The sequence below is a fragment of the Xyrauchen texanus genome, chromosome 23 (assembly GCF_025860055.1).
Source record: "Xyrauchen texanus isolate HMW12.3.18 chromosome 23, RBS_HiC_50CHRs, whole genome shotgun sequence".
Taxonomy (NCBI): Eukaryota; Metazoa; Chordata; class Actinopteri; order Cypriniformes; family Catostomidae; genus Xyrauchen; species Xyrauchen texanus.
The window spans coordinates 30,576,581-30,593,281 of record NC_068298.1 but is presented as its reverse complement, the minus strand read 5'-3'; the positions used below and the strand labels follow the sequence as shown (position 1 = coordinate 30,593,281).

The 16,701-nt window shown below is 37.6% G+C and overlaps 1 protein-coding gene across 2 annotated transcripts in view; it reads left to right on the top strand.

The window, feature by feature from the left end:
* LOC127617061 (follistatin-related protein 5-like) overlaps positions 1-16,701 on the top strand; it is a 244,191-nt gene that overhangs the window by 200,439 nt on the left and 27,051 nt on the right. For both annotated transcript variants that reach the window (XM_052088936.1, XM_052088935.1), the window contains exons 11-12: positions 14,654-14,680; positions 15,008-15,126. In XM_052088936.1, the coding sequence (XP_051944896.1) occupies positions 14,654-14,680; positions 15,008-15,126 (146 nt within the window). The remainder of the gene's footprint in view (positions 1-14,653; positions 14,681-15,007; positions 15,127-16,701) is intronic.

Sequence of the window (16,701 nt, the reverse complement as noted above, 5' to 3'; positions counted from 1 at the left end):
AAATGTAAAGAGCTAGAGCCCGAAGCCATTTGTTTTGAGAATAATGGCTGGCTGATGAAGTTATTGGCTGGCTAGCCGGCTCAGCCAAAACCTAAATGGCTGCTGCAGCCGCCAAACTTTTCATAGCTGCAAATGGCTGAAGCTGCCACTTCATGTCTACAGATGTCTATGTTATACTGATTTACTAGATCTCAATATTTCCAAGCAATGCATGGCTTACACTATATTTCTACAAAATGCAATACTGTGATGAGAGGGTGACGGCAGAGATCACGGAGAAGTATGTTGATTAAGAACGCAAACTTTTGTTGAATTTATGAGAAATCTACAGATGCAAACAGACGAAGTGTAGTAAAATAAAGACCTAAATGTGTATTTCGGACGTTTTTTCACCACAAGTCTGAAAGAAGACATGTTATTGAAGACAAATATCCAAAAATCTCAAAATTGACCAGTAAAAAAAACCGATGTTTTTGCCAGCCGTGTCTCGCTTTAATATAAACACACACTGTTATCAGTATTATTTTGGACAAAGTTTTGCACATTTCACTTCAGTGTACACTGAAGCATGCGTTGTGAATTAGCAATGTGGAAACGGTGGTTTGTTACTGCAGTAATATCACGTTCAGTGCTATAAATCTCTCCGTTCCAGAATATTTGGTTCATAACATCAATCTTTGATTCAGGTGTTTGTGCAACTGTGCCCTGAAGATTTAACAAAAGTCTGGGTAGGCCTAAGTTAAAAAAAAAAGTAAGTAGGAATTAGGAAAGTATGTGAGAAGTGAGATCAAAATTACCTTGCTTGCTTCTTTCTGCCATTTCACCTCAGTGCGAGAAAAAAATGCATTGCTTCTTCTGTACGGGAAAGCGAGCAATTTTAATTGGTCGATCAATTCACTAGCGAGTCTGTGTATCGTAGCAACGAGCACAAGACTGTGCTGTTATGAATCCAGTGGGAAAATAGATCTCGTGTATTGTTTATATATTTCGTGTGTGTATGTCTCTATTATTTGATGCAAATAATTCTAGCCGGCTCAGCCAAACTTTATCAGATGGCGGCTCAATTTGGCTTACGAAATTATTGGCTGGCGGCGGCTGAAATTCTAAATGGCGCAAATGGCGGTGCCTGGTGGCGGCTTCGGGGTCTATAAAGAGCAATGCCTGCTGCTAGGAGTCAGAGGACACAAAGCAATGATGTTGCTTCCCCTTTAAGGAATCGGGACGTGGATATATGAGAAGAGAAAACACAGCGTGATTTGGCATGTGATTGGAGCGAAAACACAACACATGAAGCATCATCTAGATGGATGATCGGACCTCATGCATTGAAGTTCTTGTGCTCAAGGACATGCATGAATATTGGAATAATTTCTTCCCCAGTAGGAGAATGTGCAGGCATGCAAATACTGAGGTAATATTTAAAAAATGTGCACCCGTGCTCAGGTGCCTGAGTGGCGAGTCCGCCTAACATGGTTGGTGAGAACCGAATGCTCTAGTGAAATTAAAATTGCTGCTTGAAGCGATATTGATGCATTATAAAGCTTAAGTTGAACAGAGGATTGAGAACATTGGAAGCAGAAAACATGAAACCCCATTTCCCACCAGCAATTTGCATTGACGATTGTTCTCCAAAACAATAACAGACTGAGAACTTAGCATATTTTCCTGATGGAGAGATTGTCCAACCTGAAGCGACTGTTGCTTGGAGAAATGAGGCATAGTGTGTAACATTACGTGTTTCACACACCTGTGCGTGAGCGAGAACACGGAAGTATGCGAACAATCTGAGGCACCTGGCAGGCTTATAAAGTAGAGGCTGTATTGTGATTGGATGTGATGCCTGCTGAATAAATCCCAAGATCTTCCTGCTAGAACTATGCTTATGCTTACATTTCTGGAGTCAGCTGATAAAGTGGCCAGGCACTGTTGCACTCTATTGAGCTTGGCTCTATAAGCAATTGTGAATTGTCTCCACACACTTTCAAACAACTAAATTTTTTATATACTGTACACTGGTGGCCAAATGTACATATTTTGCTCTTATTGAAATAAAGTAGTACTTTTATTCACCAGTGGCATTCAACTGATCACACTGTATAGTCAGGACATTAATAACGTGAAATATTACTATAACAATTAAAAAAAAAAAAACATTCAGAACTTAAACTACTTCAGAGAGTTCTCATCAAAAATTCTTCACATGCAGCAATGACAGCTTTGCAGATCCTTGTCATTCTAGCTATCATTTCGTCCAGATACTCAGGTGACATTTCACCCCACGCTTCCTGTAGCACTTGCCATAGATGTGGCTTGTCGGGCACTTCTCACACACCTTACAGTCTAGCTGATCCCACAAAAGCTCAATGGGTTTAAGATCCATAAAACTCTTTTCCAATTATCTGTTGTTCCATGTCTCTGTGTTTCTTTTCGTTTTTCTGTTCCAAAAGTGGCTTTTTCTTTGCAATTCTTCCCATAAGGCCTGCAACCCTGAGTCTTCTCTTTACTGTTGTACATGAAACTGGTGTTGAGCGGGTAGAATTCAATGAAGCTGTCAGCTGAGGACATGTGAGGCCTCTACTTCTGATCTATAACTAGAGACTCTGATGTACTTATCCTCTTGTTTAGTTGTACATCTGGCCTTCCACATCTCTTTCTGTCCTTGTTAGAGCCAGTTGTCCTTTGTCTTTGAAGACTGTAGTGTATACCTTTGTAAGAAATCTTTATTTTTTTTTGGCAATGTCAAGCATTGTTTAGCCTTTATTCCTCAAAACAATGATTGACTGATGAGTTTCTAGAGAAAGCGGTTTCTTTTTTGCCATTTTTGACCTAATATTAACCTTAAGACATGCTAGTCTATTGCATCTGTGGCAACTCAAAAACAAATACAACGTTAAGCTTAATTTAACAAACCAAATAGCTTTCATCTGTGTTTGATATAATCGCAAGGGATTTTCTAGTACCAAATTAGCAATTTAGCATGATTACTCAAGGATAAGGTGTTGGAGTGATGACTGCTGGAAATGGGGCCTGTCTAGATTTTATCAAAAAGTACTTTTTCAAAAAGTGATGGTGCTGTTATTTTTACATCAGTAATGTCCTGACTATACTCTGTGATCAGTTTAATGCCACTTTGGCGAATTAAAGTACCAACTTCCTTCCAAAACAGCAAAACCTGAACATTATTTCAAACTTTTGGCTGCCAGTCTATATATATTATTTCAAATATTCTTTTAATTCTATGTGTATTTGTATTAATAATTAGTGACTTACAGTCATTAGTTTAATATTATTCAACGATTTCTGGTTCGATGATGTCATTCCATTTGATATCAAGAGATGAGTTATAAATATACAGTATATATTATTAAAATAATTCCTATCATGCATAACTATTTGATTTCTCCATTTTATTTGCATTTTCATGTAAAATAAATACAATTATTGGTAAAATAAATAATTTCTTATGGCACGTATTATTGTGCAACAATCTAGGTTGACCATACATCCTCTTTTTTTGGACCTGAACAAAGCAAACAAACATTTGTAGCATAACCTTTCTATGTGACCTGTAAAGCCGGCACTTGCATGTCAATGGCAAAAAAAGTCTGAAAATACAATGAACATTAACCCAGGTGATGGAAGAAACAAGCTCTGAGTCTCTATTCATATATTATCCATACTAAATATTATGTGACAAGCACAAAACATCAGCCCAAGGAGAGTTTGTCATAAAAATGTGATCTTTAGGGAAGTAAGCTACACCTGGCCACAGCAGGACTGAACATTGTGCAGTTTTGTATAAAAAAGTATGATGATAAAGTCAGATATTTTTTATTTTATGTTGTTGTGTTTTATTTTATGGCCATTATTACCTGTATTAATGTTACTATTCATTAAATCTATAAAATACATTTTATATATTTAATTAAATAAATGTATTTAATATATTTATTAATTAATAAATGTTATTAGTGTAAATGTTATTGTTAATAGTATTAGTTTGATAGTAATATTATAAAACAATATTGCCTCATTAAGTAGCTTCAATGTAGGTAGCTAATTTTTGATTATAACTTGTAGTGTAATTAACTACTTTTTCAAAAGAGTACCTTGACTTTAGCTTTAATACTTTAAATTATGAATAGCTTGTTGCTTGTCAAACTACAGACACAAGATAAACAATGTGATATTATAATGTGCATAAACATACAAAGCACACACATATGTTTGGAACAATAGGCTGTTTTCCAACTTTTGTGCCAATTGTAAACAATTTTTAATCAAAACATTATAGGACTGAATATATTACAAGTATATTTTAGGGCTGTCAATCGATTAACATTTTGAATCGTTTTAATTACATATGCCTAATTAGTTTATCGTATTAATCGGATATATAAATATTTGATAAGAAACCAATTGGCCCGGTTGCTAGGGTGGCTATAGTCACCTCATGGTCGCTGTAATGTTGTTCTCGCTCTCGTTGGGGCGTGTGGTGAGTTGCACGTGGATGTCGTGGAGAATAGTGTGAAGCCTCCAAACGCGCTAGGAGATGCGTAGATTGACTGGCTCAGATCCGGAGGCAACTGAGATTCGTCCTCCACCACCCAGATTGAGGCGAGTCACTACGCCATCTCGAGGACCTAGAGTGCATTGGGAATTAGCAATGCAAATTGGAGAGAGAAAAAAAGAAAACAAAAACATATCCTGGTAAAACCTTACTAAACATCCTTCAAAGTGTTTTCTGAATAAAATTGTTTCCTACTTGCATCAAACGCAATGCAGTCTAGTAAAATATGTTTAAGAGACAGAGGAGTCTTGCAGGAATGACATTCCTCGCCTTTCAATAAAACACATGCATAACTCTTGATTGGTATATATGACACTTGGTGTACACCACTTGATCAAGTTTTTTTTTTAAGGTAAAGTCTTTTAGAGACAATTTGATTTCATATAATGTGTTTTTGACCCAAGCATCCCATTCTATTTGCAACTTGCTTAAGACAAGTGTTTAGAGCATGCCTGAGGTCAGAAAGAGGGATTTGAGATTCTGTTATTTCCACAGTGAGAGCTTCCTTAGCAGCAATGTCTGCTTATTCATGAACCCAGCAGAAATTTATACTGAAGTTCTGCCTCTGTAAAGGTCTACTTTAGTAAGTATACAATCCACTTTAAGTGATCAGACTTAAAGAGTTTAAATAGCTTGAAGACAAGATTTTCAGTCTCTAAAAATTATAAAATAATGTTGTTATCCATTTTTTGTGTTCCAGGGCTAAGTCATAAAGGAGGGTAAATTATGGCAGGTTTTTCATTTATAATATTTTTTTTTGGGGGGGGGTGAACTGTCCCTTTAAGGCTTGAACTACCGTTAATAGCCTCACATCAAAAGAGAAAAAAATATATAAATAAAATGAACCAAATACAATTAAGACGTAAAGCATATGCTGCCCATACTCAAATATTTGCCTACATCTCATATCCCAGAAGATATTTTTGCCTCAAATGTCAGCAGATATATGCTGTGAGTGGAGGATTTAACCAGACAAGCGATTTGAGGTTGGGGTTATGAGAAGCACTCAGGTGTGATCGTGTTCATCATCTTAAAAGGAGAGACAATATGCTGTTGCTATCTTGCGAAGGGGAAAATACTGGCTAAGTATTCAATGATATCAGAAAAACACCACCTGCTGTAAACAGACAAACAGTAATACTGATCTCCCTGTGGTCTCTTATGCAGCTGTGTGGTTGTTGGATTATAGGATTGCATGTTAGCTCCAACTGGTGTTATCATGAGAGATGGTGTGAAAAAATAAAGGAACAGATGCAGAAACAAAAGGCCTGGAAAGTAAAGTGTCTCTAAGTGCCCTCAATTCCACAGTCGAGCACAAAACTCATATTTGTGAGCAAGTGTCAAGGAAAAAGCAAAAGGAGGCTGTTATGGGATGCTTGCTTTGTCCATGTACATGTAAAAATATACATATATTTTTTTGGATCAGACAGTCAAGCCTCTACTGTAGGGAAGCTGTCAGAATTATCAGTTCACACCATGTAATTTTGTTCTCTGCTCTGTCACACACTGGGACCATCAAAACAGTGTAGGCTTCTCTCTGCCATTGCATAATGGGAAATGCCATTGATCATGCTCATCTCTGACGTTGAAGGCTCGGCAGGATTTTTTATTTTTTTTCCTAAGTGAATGGAGCTCTGACATACAACAATGATATTGTGTGAAGTATGATATGTGGCCCTTCGGAAGAAAGGATGTTATGTTACTGTATATGCAATTTCTTGGTATAAGTATATTTATCATGTCACACATGGCCATTATTAATAATAGGGATTTGTCATGATGGTGGACTAGTTCAATGGTTCTCATACCAGTCCTGGGGCCGGTTGCACCAGCTATACGCAAGTTACAACTTAGCCTAGTTGTGGCATAAATGGGTACCAAGTCACAATTTACGTGCTACAAAATATTTGAGTGTGGCACTATTCAAATTAGGTAGAACGTAACCCTACGTATAAACTAAATATTTACGGAAGCCTCCAACCAGGAGTAACGCTTGGAATAAAAGAGCAGACTCATTTAATGACATCAATGAGCTCATGTTTTATGTGATAGATATTAATAATTTTGACTATCAGTATGATGTTGACATTTACACTCATTTACATTTACGAGAGAAATAAACATACTTTTAAGCAGCTCTTCGGCATGAAACCATTTAAACAGTGCAGTTTTCAGCATGCGTCGCCCGATGTCAAGTTTCAACACATTCAAAATATATACAGATAATGTCTATTTTTACAGCATGTTATATTCGTATTTATCACCCCTTATTTAATTAAGATACAGTTCCTATATATTGTTATTAACAAAGGCCAAATATACTATTTATCAAATCCATTTTTATTATGTATTGTATTTTAATGAGAATATAAATTTGTTACAGTTGACAGTTACATGAGCAAACAAGGTTTTAACCAACATTAACAAGATCAAATTTAAATTTGCGGCTTTTTAACAATTGTATGTACAAATTTGAAGGCTGTTTATTGGATCAATACAGGTAAACATCATATTATGTGACTACACATTACTTTACAGAGAGCTGATGACCTACTAGTTAAGTCTTGCCTTAAGACCAGGTGGTGCAACCAAAGTAAGCACTGACTTAGTTACAAACAAACTAGTAGTTATTAAGCCCTTAGTGTGACCTTTACATCCTAACTTACGTGAGAACTTAAGCACAGCAGCTGCAACCCTACCCTGGAGGTCCCCCATTTTGATACGTCTTGGAGTATCCACTAACAAGCTGATAAGTTGAATCAGGTGTGTTTGATTGAGGAGACATCCAATATGTGTAGTGTTGAGGGGCCTCCAGTCCATGTTTGAGAAACACTGGACTAGTTTAAAAGGGTAAAAGTTATGTTTTTTAAATGTATCTCTTTTAAGACACTAAAGGCATACAGAATTTGGTATTTTACAGTGGCATTAGGATATTATTGCATTTATTCGGGAATGTTACCATTATAAAATTGCATTTATTAAAAACAATCATGATTTATATATATTTTCAGACAAAAAATTTAAATTTCTATGTTTTTGTTTTCAAAAATGAGTGGAAAGGGCAAGAAGAGTGCACAGTTATTTCTTCTAACTTTTAACAATGAGGATTTGCAAGGCTTAAGTGACATTGAAAATGTAAATTGATAATCAATATTGAATATATGATGATTCACTCAATAGTTTGTATTGGTTCAAAGTATAAAAATTCATCAATTAATTAAAGAGATGTGAATTTAATCCAGGATAAATTGATTATTTATGGTAATTATTTATTTGAATGTTTGATCTTAGAACTGTTTGGTCAGAAAATTAAATGTATTTATTCCAAAAATATTCCATCAAGGGAACAAAATGCGTACCATATACGGCTAAGAAACTAAACTGATCAGGGTCAAGTGAAACAAAAACCAGCCAAATTATACTGGACTACTGTTACAAGGACAAACACAAAACACAAAGTGTTTAATAAAATAAAGCACCGATTAACAGGGTTAACACAGGAACAAAAGAAACATCCACGATGGGGAAGAATACAGGAACAGAGAAAACATGAACAATGTGAACAGGTCAATAACAGGATTTCAAAACACATAACTGACCAGAACAAAGCAAACAACAGGGCATTAAATACACAATAGATAACAAGGTAAATGAAAACAGGTGTGCAACAACTGGGAACAGCTGGAAGGAATCAGAGCAGGGGATTATGGGAAGTGTAGTCCAGGGGGAACAGATTACAGTGTCAAAACACAGGGCAGACAACAGTGAATCGTAACAACTACAGTCAGTTAAGGGTATATAGTTGACTAGTTGTTCAGGAAATCCACCGACTGGCTGATTTTATAAATATGTATTTTTGCACATCCCTAATTAATACCCATGAAAAAAGACACAACCTGTGCCAAGACACATCTAAAAGCCAACTGTCCTGTTAAATTCAGTATCACTAAGGCAACATTTATTGGAGAAAAAAAAATCCTAATAACCTATCTTGCATCTGGCATCAAATGTATTTTCTGGAGTCTGTTTCACTGTCAGCGATTCTCTAAGGTGTTGCCCCACACTTGGGGGTATTAACTTCAATATCCACAGGACAGTAGCAGAGTGTATTCAATTTAGAGTAAGCAACACCAGAAAAATAATGCAGTGCGTCCACCTATAAGGTAGCATGACCTTCCCAACTCTCTGAATACAAAGTTAACTTAATAATTTATTGTATTTGCTTCATATTATTAATGGAACATACTATACTGTTCTTAAACTGTATAGCATTTTCACTCATAGAGTCTTCACCATTGTATCAATTAAATCAAATTTGCCTCTTAATTATGCAGTACCGCCAAGGGTATTTGCATAACACTGCATTAACATGATAGAAGCTGAACTGCATTCTCAACTTATGAATACTTTGATAGTTTTTAGAGAGGCGAAGCAGAGATGCAGACCCAAGGCATTTGTCTTGATTAGTTTTCCATTTGTGTTAGCGACCTAATTAGAGTCCAACACTGGCCAAAACCTGTTACGCCATCACAGTCTATATGCACCACTGCTTTTTTTCCACCACTGCCAGCTTGAAATGTGTCACTGCTGTTTGGAAAATATCGTTTCAAAGAAAGTATGAATTATTGTATGTGGTTCTTCTTACCCAACTTCCTGCAGTGTTTAGTTTTAACCCTGCTCTGACACACCTGGCTGTAGTTTTTAAGTAAACTCAAAGAACCTGGCTACATCCCAGGCTGTATTTGGAGGTAGGAAGGCATCATGGCAGGTACAAACCTATTTTTTCATTCCTGTCTACTAAGATACCTTCATCTGGGCGGTTTTTGAAGGGAATATAAATGAAGCCTTTGCTGCCTATGTTATCCCAAAATCCTGTATAAGCGGTTTCGTGATTGGTTGATATAATGTAATGTTGTAGGAAGGAGTGGTTGAAAGCAGTAAAATAGTTTATTAATGTATACTTTCTCATTTTTTTTTTCTAATGCTCTAAGCAATGGGGTGATTCTCACAAAACCTGTCAAGAAATTGTCTAGGTCCTATTTTACTATTTAAAAGAAACAAATAATATATAATATTATTGTTATTATTTTTATTTTATTTTTTTGCAAAGAAAATCTATTCTGTAAAGTCTATTTTTAGTGCTATTATGGTTTTATACATTATGAAAGTTACACACATTTTACCCCCAAATCTCATCACCACAAAGTAAAAAAGTTATAAATTATTTCAATTGTAATGTATTTTTACATCAAATAAGTGCTCCCATGCTGTTTTTCGTTGATTTTAGTTAAATAAATAATTGCATAAATAAAAAAAATTTACAGTAAAGAAATGACTGTGATAAAGAGAACCATCATTTAAAAACATAGGGAAGAGGATAAGTTAAACATCCAAATGTGTTACAGTAATGAAAATTGGGTGGTAAAATGTGATTGTGTCCTAAAAAAACATTGTCACAATGCAAAAAAAAAAAACACAAAAAAAACATATATATATAAATATATATGGTCCTAAATGTAGGCTCCATGATCTTTTATTATTTATTTATTTTTATTAAACATATTAAACATAGACATTGTCTTGACAGGTTTTGTAAAAATCTCCCATTCTTTTTTAAATAATGACTTTGTTTAGTCTAAAGCTCAGTTAAATTTGTTTTAGATCATTACACATAATGTTACAATGCTTTTGAAGGCTGTCTGAAACTTAGGTACATTACTCATTACAGTTTCCTTGGGTACAGGGGGATTTTTTTAAAATTTTATTTCTTGTTTAGTTTACTTCATTAAAAACACAATTCTAGAACATTTTGTCACAACTTGATTTCATGGTGTTCCATCCATTTACATTTGTAAAATGGAGGTATACTTAATCTATTTGAATTGGGACAACATGAATACTTTTTGTAGTGTTAATATAGCATTGATGAAACTGGGCAGGTGATTTCCATTTACCAGCATGCTTTGCTTTTTACTGGATAGGAAGAGTAAGTGTTGAAATGAAATGTTTTTTTTTTTTTTTTTTTTTAGCTATATGACAGTAGGAAGAGATTTGTTCAAGTTTAATGTTCTGTTATATTGGTATTTTAAAAGAGTGTCTGTTATGCAACATTTTGGGGTTACCATTGTAGTGAAGAATGGTGCTTGTCTTGTGTGTGAAGGGTGAGGATGAACTTTTGCTTTCAAGTGAAACTTGATTTAAATGCTGCTTTGCTCTATAAACAGTTGCCATTTAAATTGGCAGTTTAATTGTCCTTTCACAAACTATTAATACAATAAAATAAGTTGGTCCAAAATAAGAACATTTCTTAAATAAACCTTAGTAAATTGAGTTTGACTAACCTAATGAAGTTAAAACTGCTATATTACATTAACTTGACCTTATTCAGCTAAATTATAATGGCTCAATGAAGACTTAATCTGAATGAAAAACATTACATTACTTGTACAAACATTCTACAGTTCAATTATGTAATGAGTATTTTGTATTTTTTTGAATGCACAAACACTGCCTGTGAAGTCATTGACTGACAGCTCAGTAAGGCAGCATGGCATCTGCCTTATTTAGCTGGTTGGTTCAGGTGTGTTAATTAGAGTTGGAACTAAAATCTGCAGGAAAGTGGGTCTAAAACTAAAAATGAGGCTAACCTGTACTACTGTATAAAGTCATAATCTCTGATGGATGATCCAAATTACAGAATATTATTTATGAAGTCTTTAGTTCAATTTCCCAATTCTTCCTGCCTGGTGATGAATTGTGTAAATTCTCTGTGTTATTGGAAAAGACTGGGCCTTTACAGATCACACTGCTTAAAAACCTTGTTCATACTTTGAAGGAACTTTACCCAAGTCTTTTTACATTTTTATGGCCTCATCAATTTCTGGGCCTATTGCAATATTTTTAATAAATGTATTTTAGATTGCATTGATGTGTTAAATCAAAAACAGAAAAAAAACATATGGACTTTTTAAAGATTTATTAGCTCTGTTGCTCCATCGCTATTCTTAAAACTGTTGCTCTACTCTGTCTCAGTGATGAACTGAGAGAGAGGGAATGAAAGGAGAATGAGAATCACTTGGCGTTGTGTTAGTAACACAGGGAATTGTGGGAGATGGCTTTGCAGACTATAACAGACAGTAAGAGATAGAGGCCAGGACAGAATCAAAGAGAATAAGATCAGAAGGTCAGAAAGGTACAGTTGCATCTTAAAACTGCACTGTATTGAACAATCATAAATTAATAAAGATAGATAATTTGGCCGTAATTGGCATTCTGTACCAGTGATCTCTGCTAATTAGTCATATTAACAAGGGCATTGTAAATGGATCAATGGAAAGGAGGCGAGAACCGTCTTTTCAACATAAATAATATTTTAAGAATAAACTGAAGCACACAAACATAAACACACATGACGGACATGCCCGTAAACGATCCCTCTCTCTCTCGAACGATCCTCTGCAGTCCACCTTTATCCCTCTCGAAGGCTTGATTAGCCTAATACAGGACCGGGTGTGTAGGATCACGACCCGGCCCCGCCCTCTGCCCTACCACATTCCTCCCTCGTTCTCTCAGGCTGGGGTGCCCCCAGCATGACGTACACCCCCCCTCTTTCCCTGGGGGAGGGCATGCCCTAAGCCCCGTCTGCCGGCAGGTCATCCTATCTACCTGGGCGAGGGAGGGGACAAGGGGAGGAAAACAGAAATAATTAAACTGGGGGGTACTTCCTGTAACAGTGTAGTATCCTCCCAAAAAACACTGTAAAATTTAAAAGAGAGGGAAGAGGCCAACGCAGAGCGGCAGTGAGAGAGAGAGAGGAGAGAGAGATGAAAAAAAAACTCTTACTCGCCAGTTCCCCGATACGCCGCAGCTTGTTCCTCTGCCACTCCTCCACCCTCTGTCGGACGACAGCTGCGCCTCTCCGGGCGGATCAGAGGCAGATCTCCAGCCCCTGGCGGACGGAACGCCCCGCCGCTTTCTCGGGGAACAGAAGGGGTCTCCCCCACCCCTGGCAGTGGTTCTCCCGCTCCAGGCGGTCAGCAGCGAGCCCCTCCCTGCTCGTGGTTGGCGGTCTCATACCCTGTTGCGTTTCAGCAGCCGGTAGGCGAATCCTGCACCCCTGGCAGCGGCCCTGACCGCTCCAGGCAGTCAGTTAGGAGCCCCTTCTCCCCTCGCGGTCGGTGGCCATCATCCTCTTCCAGGCGGCTGGGCTCCTCGTCCCCCGGCAGACGGCCGCGGCTGCTCCGTTGGTGTGGACGGTAGTGGCGAGAACTCTACTACGGTATATCCCTCCTCCTTCCCGGATTTCGCCACCAGTGTAAAGCGGTCAATGGAAAGGAGGAGCCTAGAACCAGCTTTTCAATATTAATAATAGTTTAATGATAAACTTAAAAGACAACATAAACACACACGATGGACATGTCCGTAAACGATCTCTCTCTCTCGCACAATCCCCTGCAGTCAACCTTTATCCCTCGCGGAGGCTTAATAAGCCTAATACGGGACCGGGTGTGTAGAATCACGACCCGACCCTGCCCTCCGCCCTGCCACAGGCATTTAAAGAGTCCCCAACACGCTTTAAAAAGGTGGTTTTTGTCCCCCGCACTTTTCCAAGCTAAACCCATACTGAGTCCAAATGTTGGATTTGTATACAGTATTCTCTGCGTTTTGTTACTTTGGGCTGCTTACGTGACCACCCAGCCAATCACAGGTGAGTTTCATGAGCTGAATCAACACTTACGTAATAGGCCATCAGTCAGACAGTCTGATCAACAGGACTCCATTCATTTCTACAAAGATGCTTACAAGAATGCTCATTTATCCATGTTTTTCATTGATGTTGGTATAAAGTAATAATCTAGAGATGAGGAACAAAAATTATTTATTTATCGGCATATCGTTCTTAATTGGCAGCATTACGTGAAATGCACTGCAGAAAAAAACCAAAGGACAATCCTTCTTTTAAGCACACGTTGTAAGTGGACTTTATATCAGCGCATGAGTCTTCATTAAGTTATGATTTTTACATTATGTTTGTGGGGTAATAGTTTGATCGGTTGATTTGGGAATTTAAGCAGAATACTAGATCTGTGTTAAATATATAAAACTATTTTTAATAGCAGCTCCTTTGTTTACCTCTATGTGTTGTGCAGTCAACAAACTGTAGAAAAAAGATAGATCTGCTGTGTTCTTAGAATACTTGGGCAATTTACTGAAGCGAACAGATATGCAGATTTTGATAAATCTTTTGATAAAATTCATGCTCAGCAACTTAAAAACTGTAGGGAAATTATAGATTTGCTTTGTTCTTATAATGGTTAAAACCTCTACTACAGTCTCTTTGTAGGTCTGTAGGCATTTTTTTTTTTTTTAAAGGATTACAATTTTCTTTTGAACGTTGATTCAGTGACTTAATAATTTCACATCAGACACTCATTTGTAAAATGTTAATTTATCAATAGATCGTTGTAGAGATTATGGAGATCAATTCTATACCAAAATGCTTAAGAATTATTTAGGAGTTAATTAGGTGCAACATTGTTTGGTTATGCTTCAACTTTACTTTACTAGGCTGCTCGATTGCAGCTAGGCTGCTCGATTTCCATAAAACCCATTTTAGAGGTAGTTGATCACTGTCAGTAAGCCATCAATCTAAATGTGCAAAGTTTAAAGTGTTTTGAGAACCAATATTAACTACAATAATCATGCTAAATGAGAAGATGAGCTCTGACTTTCTCCTTAATGAACATTGTTCGCTTTGTGTGAACACTATTTGTGTGTGTGAGGGCATACATCCCTGTAGGCTGACCTCAATGTATAATGCTGACACAGTATTGATTACACATGAGCAAGTCAAATCAATAAGCTCCACAGTTTGCAGAGTATAATTACTTTGGCTAAATCAAACTCAGCTCTCGATTGCTTTAAACAACGTTAGAAAAAATAACCAGGAATTACGAATGTGGCTGGTTTTCATCAATACAGAAGTGTAAATTGATCTTTTTGCTGTAACTATCAACAAGATAACCTACGTTTATGTGTATATGCACCAAATCTCTCACAAATCTTCTTTCTCTTATTTTACAGTGGCAAACATACTCTGGAGAGAGGAAGGTATGCATGGTTAGAATTGTCCAAATCACATATAGTTAATTATGGGACCATTTCCCCAAATATGAAAATTCTGACAACTTTCACCTCATGTAGTTATTAGCACATATAGCATTCTTTCTTCTGTTGAATACAAAAGGAGATGTTAGGCTGAATGGCTGCCTCAGTCACAATAATATACTGCCCAATATCTAATTTTGGGTTCCATGGAAGAAAGAAAGTCATACAGGTTTGGAACAACATGACTGTAAATGTTGACAGTTTTTGGGATAACTATCCCTTTTATGCTTATGATTATCATTTAACAATGTCATATATGTCCTGCTGCAGGTCTGGGGGTTGGAAACATGTTCTATGTGTTTTATGAGGATGGTATTAAAGTTATCCAGCCAGTGGCTTGTGAGATTCAGAGACACATCAAACCCAGCGAGAAGCTTCTTGGCCTGCAGGTGAGCTACTGTATAAAATAAATATTAAGTTACTTGCTTGTACAAAATAAATCCTCTTTTTGCCCTTCTGCAGGCTCTAACCCAAAGCATTTATAAGCACTGTTTATTTGTCAGAGTACACAGAGTTTTTCTTGTAACCCCTTTTGTATTAAAGTTTGAGAATGCCTTTGAATTTCTCCAATAATTCCTGATGAAAGAAGTAATAAGTGTTTGAAATGCCTCCTATTGAAAATGTATGTGTGTCTGATGTGATGAAAATTAAGAAGTCTTTTGAAAAAATCTGGTTTAGAACACATGTCAAGTTCATAAACATTTAACTGCATGCTGGTGCCCGGATTAAGATCACACAGGACCCTGGGGCTATAGAAACCCCAAGGTCTATCTTGGTAGCCTATCTCAGCCCCTTTCATTAGCACTGGCAACCAGGTAAATAACAGGAAAATTGTTGGGTTGCCTTTACTGGCATGTGCTCCAGTCTGTCATGTCAGTAGTGTCTCCTGTTTTGTATTCCAGTTTTGCTCCAGCCCAGCCCGTCTTTATATAGTCACCTTGGACTGTGTTGTTTTCTCCCCTTGTGGAGGATTTGTTTTTCTGTTTCCTTTTTAGTTGTCACTTCATTTGTTTAATAAATTCCTATTATCTGCATTTTTGTGTCCTGCCCTCTTTTCCTTTGTTCACGCGGTGGGCGAACCTTGACATTACGAACTGGCCAAATTGTGGACTCCGCAGAGATGGAATTACACCCCTCCTCAACCTCCAATTTGCCTGTTTGTGCAGACTGGGCTCAGGGTCCGACAGCCCCAGAATGTTTTTATGGGGATCCAAACACCTGTGAAGTGTTTTTGGCCCAGTTCGACCTGCTTTTTGAGGAGCCATCTTTTCTGCCCATGGCTGAACATCAAAGGGTCACTTACATCTCACTTTTTCTGACCGGGCGGGCAAGGTGTTGGGTCAAATCACTTCAGAACCTTGACTCTCCTTGCCTCAGGAGTGTAGTGCTGTTTTCTGAAGACATCAGGGCTGTCTTTGGTCATCCTTTTTGAGGCAGAATGGTCTCAGGGTGTCTCAGGGGTACCATTATGTCCGCTCCAGCTCCCTTGGAGGCATATGCCACTGACCACTAGGAGGAGGCGACCATTCCCGCAACTGACCACCAGGAGGCGGCGGCCATTCCCCAGTCACTGCCTGTGCTCACGACCATGGAGGTTGTTCCCCCGTCACTGTCTGTGCTCATGACCATGGAGGTTGTTCCTCTGTCACTGCCTATGCTCACGACCACATAGATCATTCCCCTGTCATGGCCAGTGCCCACTACCTTTGAGGTAGTTCCCTTGTCACTGCCAGTGCCTACTCCCAGAAAGGCCTTTTTCCTGTTGCCTGACCTCGCTCACGTCACTGTAGCTGTCAACAGCCACAGGGAACTGATCAGGCTTGTTGATAGCCAAACGTGGCCTTACACTAACCCTAATTCAATTCAAATTCCAACTAAGATTATGCTAAATTGCAAGACTAAAATAATATAAGAGAACTAGTATGGGTCTAGAGTCCATAAAGAAACCATAGCATTAACTGGAG